The following is a 19,837-nucleotide window of genomic DNA, read 5'->3' on the forward strand; positions in this document are numbered from 1 at the left end:
TTAGCAGCTCTTCCAAACTTTCTCCCCCGGATTTGTTTGTGCATTGAGAAAATAAACAACTACAGCTTTGAAATATTCTAAGATCATAAGTACTCCTTGGGTATATGCGCAAGTGCAGGAGTACAGAGCATGACTCTTTACCACAACGGTAAGCAAAGTAACTACGATGCGTAAACAGGAGCAGTGATTATCTAATCACTTCTGCTAACAAATTAGAGGCAACTCATCAGTGGAGGTACACAGTTGCAATTGTACCAATAAAATGATTAAAACCAGTATGTCCTAAACCAAACATTAGACTTACCAATTATTCACCATGCCTGTGGCTTTGTCAGCTGTAGCATCAGTGAGGAGCAGTTCAGTATTGAATAAGACCTTCAAAGCAGAGTTGAGTTATAGCTCCAGAGTCTTTAAGGATTTCAACTATTTTTGATTAAGCCATCGAGGTCCCCTGGCTCGCATCACTTTTCCTGGCTCCCAGAAGGCTGGGACCCAGATATATTTAGTTGCTTGCAGCAGGGTTTTACATCAGAGATTTGTTTTGAAAACTCTTCCAGATGCTTTTTGTTTGAAAGATACTATGAGATAATGTACAACTTTGGGAAAAAAAAAGTGGTTTGTATCTAGGCGCCTTTACACACACATTAATACCCATTCACTGTTTCACAGGACAGAATTTACACATCAAAACTGAACAACTTGATTTATTTAAAATCCACCTCAAAATGCATTGTGTTTAGTTGTTTGTTTGTTTGTTTTTAAATGAACATTCAAAGCATCAAAATATTACTAATTTAAAAAGAACCTTTGTTAAAAATAACATAATTTACATATGGCAGATTGTGGCTGTGAGGGGAGAGAAACAACCAATGGTAGAATAGGCACAGTACTAAGGCCAACACGCTGGAAAACAACACAGCTTTATACTCAACTTTTAAATGACTTGGACAAAATAAAACAATTGGGTGGGAAAATAAAACCAACCGCTTACTTACGGGCATTTGTGTAAAAAAAAAGCGTTAGTAAATTTTCTATCTAGACCTAACTCGTTCATGTATTTAAAGAGCTCTATGTTCTTCCAGATAAAAACAACACGTTTCTAAACCAAGGCAGATTATTATTTGGAACTGGCATAGTAAAATAAAGGATCACAGTATACAGAGCTTAAAATCCTGTACCAGGAAAGAGCGACAAGTGGTTTACAAGGGGATCATTTAAGAATATTACCTAATTTTTAAAAACAGAGATACAAAATATCAGTTGCATAGGGATTTAAATATAAGGCCAAGCAGGAGATTGAAGTAAAATAAAGATCGTAAGAAGGGCACTATGGTGTCAAAACATAGTATTTCCGTTTGAATTATGTCTAATTCAAAATCACAGTATTTTGCTAGTACTACAAACAGTGAATGCCAAACTGTCCCATTAATCTTGAACTGAAAACTGACATTAGAACTTCTAAATAGTACAAAACTAAAGCTCATTGTCTAAACCTGATCAGTGTATTAGCACAATAGTGCTTGGTACGTACCTGATTTATATACTCTACCTTCTGTAAATAATATAAAGGTTATTTCTTGTTAATAAGTGTGAGATCACAATATTACTGCATGCCATCAGTGGTTTGCAGGCTTACTTGATATTTAATTATTCAGTCTTTAAAAGTGTAAGATCCCACCCTGCAGAATCTTCACCCATCGAACACAGAACACTGTCATTAATAAAATACAATAGAAGTTCCACCACTAACAACTAACATATAAGCCAGGATTGTAGGTCTAAACCCAGTATAGTTCATTATTATTAACTCACAGCAATTTTTGTTAGGAAGGTAACCTGTAGACTTCCAAATAATCTTCCGCATGTATTAAATATAAACAAGTAGGTAACTAACGGTCATCTCTTGACATTTCAAGTAGATTATTCAATTGTGAAAGTATTTCTGCAAAAATCAATTTTAAGTTGTTAAATGAAGTTCAAATATTAATTTCCATATCTACATGTAGCTTAATTAACCTAACATTGTAAGAAATAGTAGTGTAAAGAAAAAAATCTCCAGACAAATTAGGCATTAAGGTACACTAACTGGGAATACCTGAACCAACATTGTAACTGAAAAAGTGCATAAACATGGTAATACTACAGATGTGTTAACTACAGAACAAAAAGTTTTCTGAAAGCTAAGCAATACTATTTTACACGTTATTTACAGGTTGCAAATTTTCCAGAGACCACATAGCCGATTTATGATCTTAAAATTCTTTTGATACATTTGAAGTGTCATTTGGCTTCCATCCTATTCGGTCAAGAACCTATTCACGCACCAGTGAATACTGTACAGTCAAGCCATGCTGCCATTGTGGTCCTGTAATTCTTCAAAATTCACTCCTTTCTGTTCTCCATAGAAAAGGCAGTATATTCACTTCACGCTTTTTGTTGGTGTTTCAGACTCTGTAGACTGTCTCCCATCAGTCCATGCCTCCCGTGTGCTCTTCAGTGCTAGTGTTTTCTGCTGGTCAACCACAACATAATCAACTCTTTCGTCTGCCACACTGCTGCCCGAACCACTGCTCTTTTTCTGGATAAAAACAAGGGAGGACAAAAAAAAAAGTTAAAACATACAATTTATTTATTAGAAAATAAAATGTCTGTCTCAAACAGATACAGAACAAGTAACTTTCAATGACCGGTCCAACAGAACCTCTCCAACTGACCTTTTGACAAGCTAATTAGGGTGATCTTGCTGGAGGTTCTTTCCCAGCAACTACTTGTGAAAAAATTCTAAGCACCTCATGCACAAGTTCAAAATTTGCTCACCTTACGAGGCGGGGTAGATTTTCCTGAATCTAGGTCCAGATCTAAATATTCTACTTGTTTATCTCCTTTAGGTTTTACCATGGGACTGCTTCCTCCATCAAGACTGTTGCTACCGAACAAATTCTGAAATTATAATACAAATAATTTCAGCTGCAAATGTACATGTTAATAGTTGAAATTATCAAATATGCTTATTATAAACTGTCAAAATATTCAAGGTTAAAAAACTGGCTGAGCTCTTACAATCAGTTAAACCATGCAAGTTTTATTGACATTGTGCAACAAGTATATTCAAATTTAAGTGGAAATGGAACAATGTTGAACTTGGGACAGAATCAAAAGCCAAGAGGGGTTGGGTAACGGAACCCAAAAACCAACCCCCCAAAGTTAAGGTTGCAACCAAATCAGTCTGTCTTCCACCTAGTACCCCTTTCATATCACAACATAAGAATGGAATAGTTTTGGTGTTTCCTTCATTTATTTATTTCTTAAAGAATTTGTTACATCTCAAATCTAGCATTTCTTAATTACAATTATAAAAAATAATTGCTATTAAATATCTTAGGAGAATTTCAGCCTTACAATAGTGGTAAAGCTCCAAATGAAACTTTTGCATGTCACTCAAAAGCTATCATAATTAAATTTAAAATCAAAAGGTATTATTCAATTAATAAAACTGAAATATTAAAACTTTGGGAAATTTGTGCAGAGCTGCCTGAACTGAAGTTGTATTGCATAAACCTAAATTTCAATTAGCCCATACTTTTACAACCTCACCTCCTCTGTCCTCTCCCAGCCTGATCCCTCCCTCTTAACAGGTGTTATAGGAACAGTACAATAGAAGGACTCTTCTCTAAAAGATAAAGAAAAAAAAGGAAGACAGAGGGCAGCAGTCAGCAAAAAATGAAGAGGAAGGCAGAAGGAAAGACAGGAGGGTAAGGCTGACAGCAACTTGAAAGAAAGCAGAATATTGCTGATTTTATTAAATAAAACAGAAGTGCAACATGTCCAAACAAGATGGTTCAAAGCTGATGACAGAAAAGGATGAAAAAAGTCTGGACTCCTTTCTAAGATGTTGTTGGAACAAATCAAAACTTTTGAGAAGTCTATATAATTCATTAGCACACATTAAAACAAAGGCCTTGACATATCTGGAAACATTCAGGTTCTCTAGGAAATAAAATATTTTATTGGTTAAATCTTAATGGGCTGGGCTCTTTCAATTCATGTTATCCATTGCACCTGTATCGTCCAACTCATTAAGTGGTAAACAAGGACAAACACAAACAACTATGACAAAGGTTCATTTTTGTTGCCCAAACTCTCTAAACATATTTCTGCATATTTAACAAAAATTGGGATCTGTGTAAAGGTTTCCAGAATAAACTTAAAAAGCTCTTACTCATTAAACAGAAAAGGATATGTTATGTCAAACGAACTAGACAGGCAGAACATAAGCATTAGAAAACAAGCTTAAAATATACTTAAATGAAAATGGAAGGATATCTGTAGAACAACCTTGAAGAAAGAATGGTGCAAGCAAACAGAAGATACTAACGACAGGCCATTTTGGCTGCAATATTAAATACACCATCTTAGCACTGAAATTAAACCCCCTGAAACGGCATTGTAAGAATCAACAGAAGTCTCCACTTCTAATTGCGATTCTGCAATTCTGCTTATGGGCAGAAGCGACTCCAAACATTTGTGCAAAACGGGACACTTCTTGCATCTGTAAAACGGGATGTGACCAATTACTTACCAGTGCCTCTCGCACAGTGCTCTTGTAAGAGATGGGCTAGGTTTTTACCTCACTGGCACCCCACTGCTGAAGCACGCTTCATCTGAGAAGCGCACTTGCATTGCCAGCAGGTCGGACACCGCACAAAACATGAGCCAGACTTTCTGCGGGCTCCTAAGCTTGCACTGAGTCCGAGCTACCACAGAGAAGTCAGCAGGAGGGGCTTGCTTGGGGGACCTAAGAGGTGGTATCCACAGGCAGCCATGGAGCACGGGAGGTAGAAGGCTGGAGGGAACTGGGGAGGGTATGTGGGACAGCAGAGGGTGGGTAGCAAGCAGCACTGTGAGAAGAGTCTAGGGCGTAGTGAAACGGGATAGCACATGCCATATAGGAAGGCAGACAAATGAACAGCACAAAAAAAAAGGTGGCAGCAGGCAGGCTCTACCCCAGAGAAGGTTTGGAAACCATAGCTTCATAAGGCTTTAAAGGTGAAAAATGTATTCCCCACTAAAAGAGAATCCAAGCATTAAAAATGTTGTAATTGCATTGAAACTATCCTGACTTAAATCCTGGGGCAAAAATGCAGGTATCCCCCTACTGCTTTAGGGATATTCTGGACCATGTCTCACTCCAGGACTAGACCTACTGCTGTTCTTTTACTTGAAAATGCTATTGCATTTTCTCTCTCCCCAGTTAAAACAAAAACAAACCACCACACAGAACACATCACTAATTTTTCTTAACTAGCTCTGACAGCACCGCAAGCTAAATATTTGAAACTACCATCTGAATTAGCTCTCCCCAAAGCGAAAAAAAATAGATATTTAGTATACAAAGCCCCATTTGACCTTTTTTTTTTTTTATTATTTTTTTATTTTTATTTTTTTTAATCTAATAAAAGCAGAGGTAGCTCAGTTCTTTGTTGTTGTTGTTGTTTTCAACAGAATATAAACATATCGATCCTTATTTTTTTCCCCTCAATTCTTTCCACATTTCATGGAAGATCTCCTTTTAGTAAAGGTTTTTAAGCCTGTCTTAGAAGTTTTATGAATAATTTATTTCCCTTGATGCTCTGATACTGAATTGCTAGTCTAGAACTAACAATGGCAGACAAGAGGAGACAGTTTCTAGGTAAAAGAAAAAGTCAAATGTTGACTTGTTTTGTACAACAGACATATATACTAACCATAGCCTCTATAAATGACTATACTTTTAACTTCCTCAGTGAAATCCTAACAAAACTACAGTTCTATTACACAGATTTATTATTTTGATCTAGAAATATAAAAGATGATGATGTTGAGTGGAAGAATTTGTATTGTGTTTGCATGATTTAGAAGTAAGGACTGCACAGGAAGAGAGTAGTTAAGATGTAGATTTTACATACTGGGTCTTCAGTGGACTGATTTGGATTCATGGAAACATAATTCTCTTCACTGTCATGCGAGTCACTGCTGGAAGTTGTGCTATGAACTGAATCCGGTCTGGGAGACATGGGAAACCTGGAGGAGCTAATTACCAGGAATTATTTTACAAACAATACATCTTGAATATCTTAAACCTCCTGGTAAACAACAAAAATAAGCACATTAGAGCTGAAATTTTCATTGAAGATTACTAGAGTGTTGCATTTTTTTGGTTATGTTGTCTTTTACATATATTACAAAATAAAAAATCATTGACATACTTTGTCTTAACGCATGCATGCATATACACACATACTTCAAAAGGAAACCTCAATCTGTATTACACAGGCTGAGAATATAACACAGATGTGTATACACATATACTAGCACTAGTCAACAAAAACAGTTAATCCAGATGAAGAAAAGCCAGGAACTTACTCTCGTGCAAAACTTCTGGTGATAGGAGATCTAACTGGGGCTTGTAATTCTTCCCATTCAGGCAGCGGTTTTATTTCTAGTGGAGCTGGTTTTGCTATATAAGAAACAGACGACCTTAAAGCACGGAACATTCCCAAACAAACTTAAATTTAATAGCTTTTCAAAGTGTAAATGCCAAAAAGAAATACTGTTTTTCAAATTGTGAAAACTAGTTAAGGAAAGGAGACACTTCAATTCCTATAAAGCTATGATACATTAACTTGCAGTTTAAATTTCCCAGTTACTAAAAAGCAACAGTATTTAGAAAAAAAAAAAAAACACAAATTAAGAATTTGCAAGATACACTCAAACATATAATTTACATTTCGAACAGACTGAAATGGCAGCATCATGTTCTGTGTTTACAGTGGCACAATGACTTGCTGAACTGACAAGTGCAGATAGGGTTGACAGCTTCGGCTTAAAATGCCAGCACAGCCAGCTCCGTATACTTTTCCTGGCTCGTGGACAATGATTATTATGCAAACTCTGCTCTCACTGCATGCATGTGCCCCTACAGATTAGGTTTCACAGCTCAAAGTGTGGGCAGAATCTGCAACTAAGTTTTCAGAATGGAGAGATGAGCCAATACTTAAGTTCCAAAAGGTGTTTGGCTTGCTTCAGTGCTCACCAACTGGAGAGCAGAGCAGCGTGTTTGTGCCATCAGTGACAGCTAATGTGCTAGAAAAGATGCCATTTTTTAATTCCATTTTCAGAACAGAAACACAAGTTGATTGTTAGTGAGAAACATCATCTCTTTATCCAACTTTTGTTTCGTCCTTCCTAAGCCTTTAAAAAAAAAAAAAATCAAGAAGGATCATGGGACTCTTAAGGAACAAAATTACATATGGTTAAACTGTTGCCATGGTTCAAATCTCAATTTCGTTCTCCCTAAAACTGTTTTAAGAAGATAGAAAGCAAAGCCATTGAAGTAACATCCAGCCCCACCCGTCCCCCAAATTATCTGTTTGCTGCATATTAACAAATTCACCAAGATCAAGTATCAGGCATGCAGAACTAGTTCATGTAGAATAAGAACTGTCATAAGTGACCACATGAGGAACTGACAGAAATCAGTTGCTTAATCAGCGTGGTTGTCTTGCAAGGGAAAAAACAGAACTGTACTCATCATACTTTCATTATACTCACTCCTCAGATAGAGTTTACTGAAAAGTCAGCTATCTTACATATCAAACAAAGGCTTATGATTCACATTTTCTGGATAAGTACAAGTCTTCAGCATCCCAAACAATTTTCTCCTTTAATTAAAAAGTCATAATTACTCAAAGCATATCAAGCCTGCTTCAGTAATTGTGCCACTTTAACTCACTTGCTCATAAAAAGCTGTCACCACAGCCTCAGAAGAGGACCTACAACTCATCTGTGTCAAGGTATAAGGTATCATATGAGATAGGGTGGCAGAACTGAACTTTACACAGGCAAGATGATCCTGAAGATTGAGTGACACAAAAATTATCAGCTCAGCTCCAGTCCTCTGTCAAGGCCTGAGGCTAAATGGCAGGTACAATCAGTGGCCAAGGTACCACTCCAGCAGAAAGAGTAAAGGACTTGGTCAAAGGAATATTTCATCTGGTTGCAATGGGCTTTAACAACCAAAGGTACTGAACAACATCAAAAATCTCACAGAAGTGTTGCTATCTGTAATTTACTTTACTTTGCGTGCCAATATCAAGCACTACCTCAGCATCTTGATTTAAGCCCAGACTAAATGCAACGTTCATTAAATTATCTATGTAAATCACATTATTATTAAATAGTTACAGGATTATATTTTGCCTTACTTCAGCATTTGACCTACAGTAGAAGACCCAAGTAAACGGTGATTTCAGGTTTACTGCCTAACAAAAGACAGTTCAAGCAACTTACATGTGAGTCACACATACTTGTTTCTAAACAAACAAAAAAGTAAATCGAACAGCTAAAAGTAAATATGAATAGCTAAAATTTAAGAGATCTAGCATCTACGTTGATGTCAAGGTAATGTATTCATCTGCTGTTCACAACAGAAAGGCTATACTTTCTTACATAGTTTTTTGCTTGGCATGGGATACAAGTTTATGATCTTAGATGATAAAGAAGTAAGAAGACTAGAGGAGAGTTATAGAGTAACAGTTCGCGTAAGTTTTATTTATTTTTATAAAGCTCCATATACATACAGTGCTCAAGTACATACCCTTTCTTCTTGTAGTAAAGTCACCTACGGTTTGTGAATCAGTTCGCTCTAAACCATGTGGTTTAGGTCTTAAAATTTTAGGACTTTGACCTAATTGGTAAAAAGAAGACTCTCTTAATATAGTATTCTTTTTATAACTGGAAAATGGATTTTTTTTAAATAAACAGCGCAACCCCCTGCAGAAAGGTTAACACCACAAGCACAAGCAAGCTGCTGAAGGAAGAGTTTTACAGTCTAGTTAGGTCTCACGCTAAAGGCTTTAAGCACCAAACTTGAAACAAAGAAAACACTGCATGCAAGTCATTTGCTGGAGGCAAGCATAAAAGCTGTACAAAAAGCCTAAAACATGTATCAACAAATGTTGTAACTGACCACTTTTTTCAAGTTGTATTAAATAAATTCCATATTTGAGGAATATCTAGCATGACAAGAAAACAGTCACCTTTCAGGCATAATTTCTTTGAGGGCAGCTTGACTTAAGTCCTCTTTAGCTCCAGTATTACTTTGGAAATAGGGATGGTCTTGGGAAATGTCCTACCCACTACGTACCCCCTTAGCTGAGAAGCCACCAGGAGCTCCACACTGTAGTTAAACTTGTTACCGAGAGGTCTGTACCGATCTGCATCAAAATCTCCTCCCTGACACTGCAGAAGCAGGGTGACTTTCTTTCCAAGCTCCCAGCCTGCATACAGCACAGAGCATTCCAGTCCTCACCGCAAACAGCCCTATCAGAAAATGACATCTAATTCTTTTTCCCGTTGTATATGAACATGTGCAATTGCAACAGATGCACTAATCATTCCCTAATATTCTATGCTATCACACAACGCAACCTTTTAAATGAACCTGGCAACAAGATGAGTACAAAATAAGGAAACATTTGAGATTTAACAAGCTCCCTCCAGGCAGTAGTAATATAACCCCCTTCTCAGTAAGGAACCTCTTAGCCAACTTCAAACTCTGCAAGCAGTTCTGGTCACACTGTGTTTTTTAAATAAATATGATCGATAATGCACGATAACTAACTTGTCATGAAAGTCTACCTGACAAAGGGTTTGTTTAATATTACAAAAAGTGAGTGCCTTCAAGTGGTACACCGAGAAGCCATATGAAAGAAAGATTTACAATAAACCAAGTAAGTTTAAGGCTGATAATGTTCAAAAGTTGCCCTACAGCACAAAAGGAAAAAGGACTGGCACAGACTCAGATGTGGGCTGGTACTACCAGCAATGAGTGAGAAGGCTTTGTAAAAAAATAGATTTGGCAATGAACACCAGGAGTTTGCAAATCCCTACCCCAAGGGTTTTGCATATGAAGTGCTCTATTACTGTTATCGCTAAGTATTGGGAGTAATCAAATAAGGAAGGTAAACTTTTTTTTTTTTTTTTTACTGTATCTTAAATTTTACACAGCACTTCCAAGAGACCATGCAGGTAAGACTATTTATTTACTAATATTGCCACATAGCAGCTTTAAAACAAAAGAACATGAAATGATTTTCACGCAAAGGCTTCTTTTCTAATTTCAAAACCGGACGATCCCTTAAAGGGCTAGAAGTGCTGATGAAAAGACCAAGTGGCTGGGCAATGCTGACCAAAGACTTGGACTGTCAAATGGTACACACGGTATTTCCGTGAAGTATGCTGTTGACTGGACCTAGATCAAAAGCATGACCCAACACGCTGCCAAGTTTATTCTGAGCTGATTCAATATTCCTAAGTACCTTGCCTACAACTCTATGATAAAAGCTTGCCTATACAAAAGGCCAAGATCTCAAGCTCAGTTGAACAGATTTAGAAGTTCAAATTCCAATGTTGTCTAATAAAAACAATTTGATGCTCAACATCCTTACCTAGTCATATTCATTCTGTTTCAGTTTTATTACCTGATTTAAATAAATTCAGGCCAAGACAACTCAATTTAAAATGCCAATCAACATACTTACACATGAGCATCAATCTTAAATACAGTGAGAAATCTAGCACACGTAATAGGGTTAATGAAGTGATTTAACCAGTGTGTACTTTATAACCTCTCCTCTTACAACCAAATGTAGGCTGAAGCAACTGAAACCAACAGTATGGGAGAGAAGCACAGGGAAGTCAGGGCTGTGACTCATTATTTCTGCTTTTGTTAATGATTCTATGTGGTCTCATGCAGCTGACCTTCCTGAACTAACTCCTGAAGCTAACCTTCCTGATTATCCCTGTTTGCAAAATATGGGCATTATGTAAGTGCCTGCCTCATACTTAATTTAGCACTTCGAAACTGTTCTGAGGCTTTCTGAAGAGCTATATAAATAAGTACAGGTCCCTATAATATTTCTCTTGCGCATCAGACAAGAACATACAAAATGTTCCAGCATAAAATAGACTGAGTTTTCATCTCTTCCTGCAGAAAGACTGTTCAACCTAAAATAAATTTAGTGGCAAAACAGCTTGCTGCTACCAGATAGCCAGGATAATGAAGTTACCCTAGTTAGTTTGTCATAGGGAATTAAAATACTTGCGCAAGTTTTCCGTCTCTACAAAATCAAAAAAAAAACACAGTCTAATCTCTTTTGAGGAGCTTACATCTCAATAGAAAAAAACTGACACCAGGCAAAGGAAAAGGAGTTGGGGGAAAATCACAATCACGAGACTGATGTTTCTTATTTTTGGGTCTGTATTGCAGAACTCCTCTACTCCATTTTTGTTCATTTAAGAAAAAAATAACGTAAGGCTCTGGCACAGAAAAGTTCTTGATAATATCTCTAACTCCCTCAAAAGGCACATTTTAAATAAACCCATCAAAGAATTTCAAACTGCCATTCTTTATCTAAATATCAGCAGTTCTGCTACTCTATTAGTCATATCTACAAACAGAAATCCAAATTTTTAGAATTGAAAAAGCTCAAATACTACAATTGAAATCCCTGATGCTATCCCAACCTAACCTTTCTACTTTGCTCCTCCAAGCCTGCAGGAAGCAAAGTGCTCTCAGAGTAAAAAGTTGAATATAATAGAGAAAATGCATCGTACCTGTACAATGGACTGGTCTCCAATGTTTATTCTCCAAAACAATCTCCCAAGAAGTGTGATAGGACCATTCCCTTAATTACTTTACTAAAGGTGATGCAAAGTGTCTGTGGAGCTCGCAGCTCCATACGGCATTCCAACACCAGTGACACTAAAAAATGCATTTCCTATGGTTTAGGCCCACTCACCCTAGTTTACCTCAGCTAATGTTTAGGCACTCATACGAGGCAATGCTTTTAACTTACAAACCTATTCCAGGAATGACAAATCTGGGTTAAAATTCAGTTTAGTTTTTTTTTTTTTTTGAACTAAAAGGAGACAAGTGATGTTAAAACAACTGCATATGATCCCACAGAAGAAAAAAAGCCAAAACACCAAATAAGTTACAGCAAGTGAAACCAACCAAACAAGAAGTGAAAATTAGATGTTTTTATTGTTCAGTCAAGTCACCACCTGTAAAATGCAAAACGCTACAGCCAGAAAAACTCAGTTTCTACACACTGTGATACAACTACTGTGCAAGGGCACTCTGTGCTGAAACATCACTAACAAAGTCTATTTTTCTAACAAATGGCTGCTTGTAAAAACTGCCAAGTAGAACAAGTGATTATGGATCCAGCGTTAGAGTACAGTCAGATGACATGAATTCTGCTCCTGGCATTTTGGTGTGTGTCAATGCTGCCTTTGTCTCACAAGTCATCAGGAGGAGTCCATTTCACTTGTTTGATTTTATTTCAAATAATGGCATAACTGAAGAATCTTTTAGTTTTAGTTTTGTTGCTGTTTTTTTCCCCCATTACCTAATGTATTCTCTTGTTTGCCAAAAACACCTTGAAATACGACGTGGGAAGGGCAAGGGGGAAGCAGAGAGGAAGGCTTCCCACTGCAGCACCACAGTAGGTAGGTGCAGTTTTGGTTTTGAGAACATAAGGCGCCCAGTGAAGAGTCTCATTTTGTTTTCAGGCTATAGCCTTGAAGCAATAGTACTAACAAGACTTCTGTTAAAAAGCAGCTTGTTTTTTGAGCGATTGCTTGCTCTCCACAGCTTGCTGGCAATGGATTTTACATCAGGAAATTGCAAACATCCTCATGAATGAGGCCAACACACTCTTTTAACGCCAGGTATTTAGAGCTTAAAATTTTCAAGTAAACCTACTAATGTGACATAAAATTTCAGAAATGTGTGATCTGCTAATGCTGTTTCCTGGCCAGCAGGACTCTAATCCTCACGAGACAAGGAGATCAGACATAGGAATGCTAAAGCAGTGCTTTACTTGGAATAGAAAGGGGAGAGCAAGAAGGAAAAACATCCATGAGCATCCTGCATCGACAGAAGTATTTTGAGAACAACATAACTAAGAGCATTTTTCAGTTTCCATTAAATACATAAAGATGCTGCATTTATTTTATTTTTTTTTTTTTTTTTAGAGAAACTGAAATTCACACAGGTCCAAGAATTCCAGTACTCAGAACTGCTGTGTCCTTTTCCTTCAAAAAAAAAAAAAAAAAAAAGAGGCTGAAGCTCAGTCTCAATCTCACAGGGTTTATTATTTGACTTTCAATTATGCAGAATAACCTCCCCCTTTCCTCCTCTTCCTCACCCCAGTGAACTCCAATTCCTGAGTACATGGTCTTCAACATGAAGCTCCACAAATATCCTGAATTTGCTTTTTCATCTCTGTTTTTATTAAGGCTCTTTCCTGCCAAGGTACTTCTAATTAGAAACATGTATTTAGTTGTACAAAATTCATATCCGTTTCTATACTAGTATCCTGCAACAAATAGGAATATCGATACTCTGCTTAGCTCTGGTCAGTGGTTCCACACAGACAACAATGACTGGTCTCTTTACAACAGTAAAAACAAAGCAGAACCAGCTCATTCTTTCAAAATTATGAATTAAAATCAGTCATCTAAAGAGATGCTCTCCAGTTTTCTTGGACACCTTTATATTCTCCAAATAATTTCTCTTGGAGCAATTTCTCTTGGAGCACCGGTACTTTGGATACTACAGAAATTAAGGAGAAATTAGAAAAAACATCTGATTATAAAGGCAAACTGTATCTGACAGTTAAGGTTCACTGGTATTCATGAAATACTTGCCAAATGCCACAAAAACTATTCAGAGAATACCAAAGCTATTAATCACCCAAATACTATTTGACTGCCCTAATTTGAAAGTAATTCTACATGTCTATATTTAACAATCCCCCAACGCATGATCAACTAAAAGCCTTCAATACCAAAGGTAGTGGTTTAAGACCAAAGTACAGAGTTCTGATGTGTTTATTGATTAGGAGCTTAAAGCTGTACTAAGATGTATGAAGTCCAAGGGACACTACTTAAGATTGCTTTCACTTTTATTTTTTTTTTAAATGAAAACTGAAAAATGGAGCAACTTGTTCCTTGAAAAAATTGAGCATAATATTAAAACGGTAAAAATGCTAAAGGGATAGCATGACTATGTACATAAAAATATATATGTTTGCTTAAAGAGGCATTAAAATACAGGGAAGAAAAAAAAATGAGAGGAAAAATATGGAGGGTTATCACCAGTATTCTCCTGTTCCTGCTCTCCCTGGGATCTCTGAAGTTGTACAACACCATCTCTACAAGTATAAGAGTAATTCTTGCAGTTTGTCTTTAGAAAACTTGTTTAATTTTTTAAAACGGTTACGTCCACGAAGCCATAGCTTCATTTACTGAAATAGCTTCATTAGCTGTAATGTAGCTATCCAAGGAAGTCTTGGAATTATTTGCTGTTTCAAAGTTCTCTGAGACCAATCACAGCTGCAAGTTAAGGATTGGTGGACCATAGCAAGGCACTATTAAATTAATTTAAAGCTTGTAACCAAAAACTAGCCTAATAGAAGTAATTTAGTACTGCCATGGAGGAAGTATAATACTCCTGCAGTACTACAAGTGGAGGAAGGCTTTGGAGTTTGAAGGAAGAATCAGTAAATTTGTATTCATCCTGCTTTAGGGATGCTGAGTAAGCACCAAAATATCCCCCAGTGTTGTTTTTTTTTTTTTTTTTTTTTTTTTAATTCTTAAACAAAACAAATAGTAAGTGTAACTTCCAAGAGTAAATAGAACAATTAAGCACTTGGATTTCCTAAAACAGAACAAACAGTAGTTCTGCTCTAAAAAGTCTTCATGAAAATTAGTTGCTGATTCATCAGATCTTCATTTTAGTTCTTTCTATGGATTAAAACCATCATTCACAATCTTTAATTGCCTACTTGTCCTGAAGCCTAAGTGATATTTCATTTAAGAATGCGCAGCTATCATGATAGTGTGGAACTCTGCAGTGTTGCCAACTTCTTTTAGACCTCTCCCCCCTTTTTTTCCTCCTCTTTTCCATCTTTTTTAAAGTAAGCCTTATCTCCTGTTGTCACGTTTCAATTGTTTCTCTGAAGTTTTATTTCAGGATGCTGGTGTGGTGCTCCTGCTATATCAGGATGTACAGTATGTTCACATCATCCAGCTCAACACATGTAAATATTTAACAAGGCAACTATTCACTAGGCTATTTATAACTAAACTTCATTATTAATGAGGGTTCTTAATTTCCTTAACAAGTAATGATTTTGCTTGAGATTTTTAAAGGCTCATACTGAACTACTGCAATGGGTGATTATGACTGTCATCCAGAAGCATATCAGTGGGTCATATGGTGGCCAGAATAGGGCAGATGCTTCCTGTCACATGTGAAAGTTCTGTGCATAAATCCCTCTTCAAAGTGGGCCTACACTTTTAAATGTACTTTGGAAAAGAAATAATTTATGAGGTTAATCTGGTTGGGAGATGCTCATGAGTACTTACGGAAAAGACAGATTTTTATAAGCAGTCCACTTGTGTGGTTTGATCACATAAATTATGTCATGTAACATCTTAAATGATAAAAAAATTCTAAGGAAAACAACCAGATTAAGTGAACTCAACAAGAAGCAGCAACATTTTTAAAATAGTCACAAGTACCAACTCTGAGACTTTTTTCCCCCTCTCCCTTTGTTTCTTTTAATGTGCAACTGGGTATTTTAATTGCACAAAGAGAAATGAGTACATCACTAACTCTCTCTAAATCCTAGTTTACTGTTTGCTGGGCTTAAAATTACCAGGGCCAGCAGCAGTTTCTTTTCAAGATAATCACATGGACTGAAGTTGCAAGAAACATCGCTACACAAAATTGTGATGATTTATTTTTGTTGAAAGACAAATCATTTTTTGGAAAAAAAAAAAAGTGAAAAGGCATTACACTAGCTATTTGTTATTCTTGCCATCAGCAAAATAAGCTGTGAAATTCAATCCAAGACTAAGAATGAAAATCTTAATCATCTTGAACGTAATTCAACTCTAATGACATTCAAATAAATATAATTGCCAGTGAAGACACAAGGAACAAAATCCAGTACAATGTTGTATCTAAGGAACAGGGAATCCTGAGTTCTTGACCATTAGCAATTCCCTTACCGATACATCATTCCATCACACCTCCCAGTGACCCTGAACCGGTATCTGCATGAATCTGACTTCTGTGAAGTGTTTTTTTTAAATACCGTGGATCAACAACATTACAAAAATAGTAGCACTACACTTTAATCAAGTGAGTTTTAACTTTTGATTTTCATTCCATAGTGGGCATGACTTGTTAATTGAGCACTATGCTCACAGTTCATGTTTTTCTTTTTTAGAACCTTAAAAAAAAAAAAATCCCCTCCTGTATGAAGGCATGCTACCCTTTAGAAAATGGAAGTTACCACATTACCCTAAGCAGAGCACCAGACTAAGACTCTGAAGAACAAACTTCTGCTACAAATTCCATCACAAAATTGTTTGATTTGGGAAAAATCACAACTGAAAAAAAAATAACTTTGAAAAATTACAACTGGGGGTGTCATTACCATGCACACAGACAACCCATCTCATTCAAATACTGTCTCAGCTTAGCTAAGTGAGTTTTCACAGCAGCTGGTACAGAGGCTCACTCCTGCTCCAGCTATCTCCTGACCAACAAAACCTAATTCAAAACCCCCACCCCTTGTGTTTTCATCCATGTGCTTCCCTTCATCTACAAATAAATATCACATTTGTATTGAAGATTAAGGTTGCTTGAGCTCACAGATTTCTGTCAGGCCTTAAAACCTTCCCACAGACTGCCAGCACAGCCAGCCAGCATCTGCCTGTCCAAGACATTTTGCTATGCTGATATTTTGCTATTTTTTGCTGATATACTGCTATTTTTTAGATATTTTGAAGAGCCCTAGGAAAGCACAAGGTGGAGAAGAGAACCTGGCTGTTTGCTCTCTGCAGCCTTAGCTTTCCTTAGCTCACCTCACTGCACTTGGGTACTTTTAATTCTACTGCTCCTTCTTTGATAAGCAGCATTTTGAAAAAGGAACATGTGAGAGCCCCAAGGTAAAATGCCAAAGCACCATTCTCCAGCAGAACCAGTCACAGAGCCTTTTAACAACTCAGAGAACATACCCAGCTGCAAGGATGGATGCAACATTGATGCCAGCTGAAGCCTTTTGCTAGCAACAGTGCTTCCAATTTAGCATCATGATTACATGCAACCATAGCAAGCCAGAGCCAAAAAGCAGAAATACAAAATCAGTGCAGACAATATATAATAATAATAATATATTAAAAAACAGCACCCTGAATAAAACACATTTTTAAGGAAAGGTATTTTTTCTTCATTCAGTTACAGATGACTGCAGAAAAGCATCTGGCCAAATGCTCTCAATTTTGTCCCAAGTAATATACCACTTACCTTTTGGTATGCTTCTCTAAAGAAACAGTAAAATGCTTTGATTCCAGCTACTGGGACCATAAGCCAACACCATGTTTTGAAATTACTTTCAAGACTTGCAGAAAGTACTGGAAGCCCTCCCTGCTTACAGAAGCAGCTGTGAGCCAGAAGAGTGAAACTACATAAAAGACTTGAGATTGCACCGCATTTTCTCCCCCGCCCCTCCAGCCCCTCATGCTTAGAAGAAAGCCATTCTAGAAAACAGAGGAAAATGACACAGAGCATCTCATAGCACCATGGCCTCCTGCTCAGGCTACTCCTACTGGGAAGGCTGAAGAACTTCTGGCTTTCAAAAAGTGAAGAAGTGCCCACACACTGTGCATGTAGCTTAGTGACTTTTAGAAATATGTTTTGCTGACATTTAGTTTATCAGCATCACTGATTTTCGTAATTCATTCCTCTGTCACAACTGAGAAAATTTTAAGAAATTCCCTAGAACTTTAGGTGTTTAGATCAGAGCTGTGAAGACCTACACCTTCACTCATTGCTGCTGATAGACAAATTGCCAGATCTTTGTTGCCTAGTACATGCTTCTCCAAAGAACATCAGTGATCAAGCATGTATAGATCACTACCGTATATCCATTACCTACCATTGCCAAACTACACTGTCTGTAAACTTACAAGTGTAGAACAGAGGAGATGCATAAGCATGTACATTTGACACTAAAAAGCAATGCCTTCCTTATGTGCTAGTTTCACTGCATTATTTCTTTGTGACATTCAGTGCTAAAATCACATTTGACAAACTTCACTGGCCCACACAGAAACATGAAGCATTAGCTCTGGCTCAGTAAGTTAAAGGTGATGATACTTCTCAATACGCCTACAAAGAAGGAATAGCTACTTGTAGGCCGTGCAAAATACAATTTTTGCAGTAATGTCCGTAACCAATGAAAAAAGCACACTGGCTTCTTCAGACAGAACACAATACAGCCCTCATACACCTGGAAGCCTTGCGCACCCAATACACCAGATCTCAGTAAGGGCAGTAACATCACATCTAGAGAAGCAGTGGTGGTTTCCAACATAAGTTCTTGAACCAATCATATTAAAAGAAAAATAAAAAGATCGATACCCAGAGCTTAACTGTTTTATGTGCCATTTCATCCCTATGTCTACCTAGATATTATTAAACATACTGGCCCACTTTTTACTTTTTATGCACTAATATGTGGCAAAGTACCATTGCAAAACATTTATATGACCATAAACAACTTTATAATAGAAGTTGCTACAAGAACTTGAAAGCTGAAACAGCAACGCAGTAGGACATGAGGCATATACTTGCTTTCATCATGTAAGGGTCCAATTAAAAGCAAAGTTTTATCCCATTTTAGTTCAACATGAACTGCAGTTTTATTCTCCCAAAAAGTACTTCTGGAAGAAGTGATTTGCATGAAGAGCAGCTACTGAAATGGGAATATTACCATCCCGATGCATCATTGTATCTGCTCTTCACAACAATGGAAGTCTCACAGTAGCAGACTTGATAAAACTTGAGTGAGCTAATGCATGTGTTACTAAGATAAAACCCTCACTGATAAATCAGAATCATTATCATTCTTGGTAGCTCGAGATCTTCACAGAGCTGTGTTCTTTTTTCAGACCCTAGGCATTCACTACAAAGTATGTACTTTCATGGCTAGCCTTAAAGTGATGTTATCCTTTACACTGCATAAAATAATCACGCAATTTACAGTGATTCAGCTTCTAAAAGTCAGCAGGCAAAAATATGGCCAATAGAAGTTACACTAGGCACCTCTATACTTATTAAGAGATGTGTTAGTATATCTCAAAATCTCTTCCCTCTTGTTGGCTAGGTCTGTCTTAGCTGTAAAGCATTGGCGGACAGGAGCAAAGCAGAAGTCTTACACACCACTTTTAAAAGGTAAAACACTAACTTAGCTTCAAGAAGAGAGATGCAAGAATAGCAACGCTGCCTCAGCAGGCACCAATGTGACTGCTTTGCACCATCAACCAAGCTTTTCAACATAAAAATTAAACAGTTTTGAAGGTCAAGCATTTTATCAGTAAAATACACAAACCAGCCAGTCGGGGAAAATATTTTCAAGCAGTTCAGTGTTTATTTCAAGAATATTTTCCAGTATCATGTTTCAATCTGTTACTGTCCAGTATTTCTTAAAAATAAAACAGAACTACTGTCTGTTAACACTGAAATAATTAGGCACAAGAAGACTGCCAAGGTTTTGAAACAAGACATATTTAATTTTCTGAACATGGACAGTCAGAATGAAACGTGGCACTTCCCATTTTACATTGAGATGATCTATATCATAATGATACTGTCCAATGAACTTATTTACAGGCTGCTTTCACTTAAGGGAAAAAAATGTCCAAATAAAATTTT

At 37.0% G+C, this 19,837-nt stretch overlaps 1 protein-coding gene across 6 annotated transcripts in view; it reads right to left on the bottom strand.

Moving 5' to 3' along the window:
* Window positions 1–439: 439 nt before the first annotated feature.
* GAB1 (GRB2 associated binding protein 1) overlaps window positions 440–19,837 on the bottom strand; it is a 97,114-nt gene continuing 77,716 nt past the window's right edge. Inside the window, exons 8-12 of one of the 6 annotated variants that reach the window (XM_082758506.1) lie at window positions 8,636–8,725; window positions 6,403–6,496; window positions 3,595–3,670; window positions 2,818–2,940; window positions 440–2,578 (exon numbers count right to left, since the gene is read on the bottom strand). In XM_082758506.1, the coding sequence (XP_082614632.1) occupies window positions 2,420–2,578; window positions 2,818–2,940; window positions 3,595–3,670; window positions 6,403–6,496; window positions 8,636–8,725 (542 nt within the window). In that variant the 3' untranslated portion in view covers window positions 440–2,419. Of the gene's footprint in view, window positions 2,579–2,817; window positions 2,941–3,594; window positions 3,671–5,945; window positions 6,070–6,402; window positions 6,497–8,635; window positions 8,726–19,837 lie in introns of all 6 variants that reach the window. The other 5 variants (XM_082758509.1, XM_082758505.1, XM_082758507.1 and 2 more) reach the window with 5 other exon arrangements.

Source organism: Aythya marila (genome assembly GCF_965140915.1).
Source record: "Aythya marila genome assembly, chromosome: 4".
Taxonomy (NCBI): domain Eukaryota; kingdom Metazoa; phylum Chordata; class Aves; order Anseriformes; family Anatidae; genus Aythya; species Aythya marila.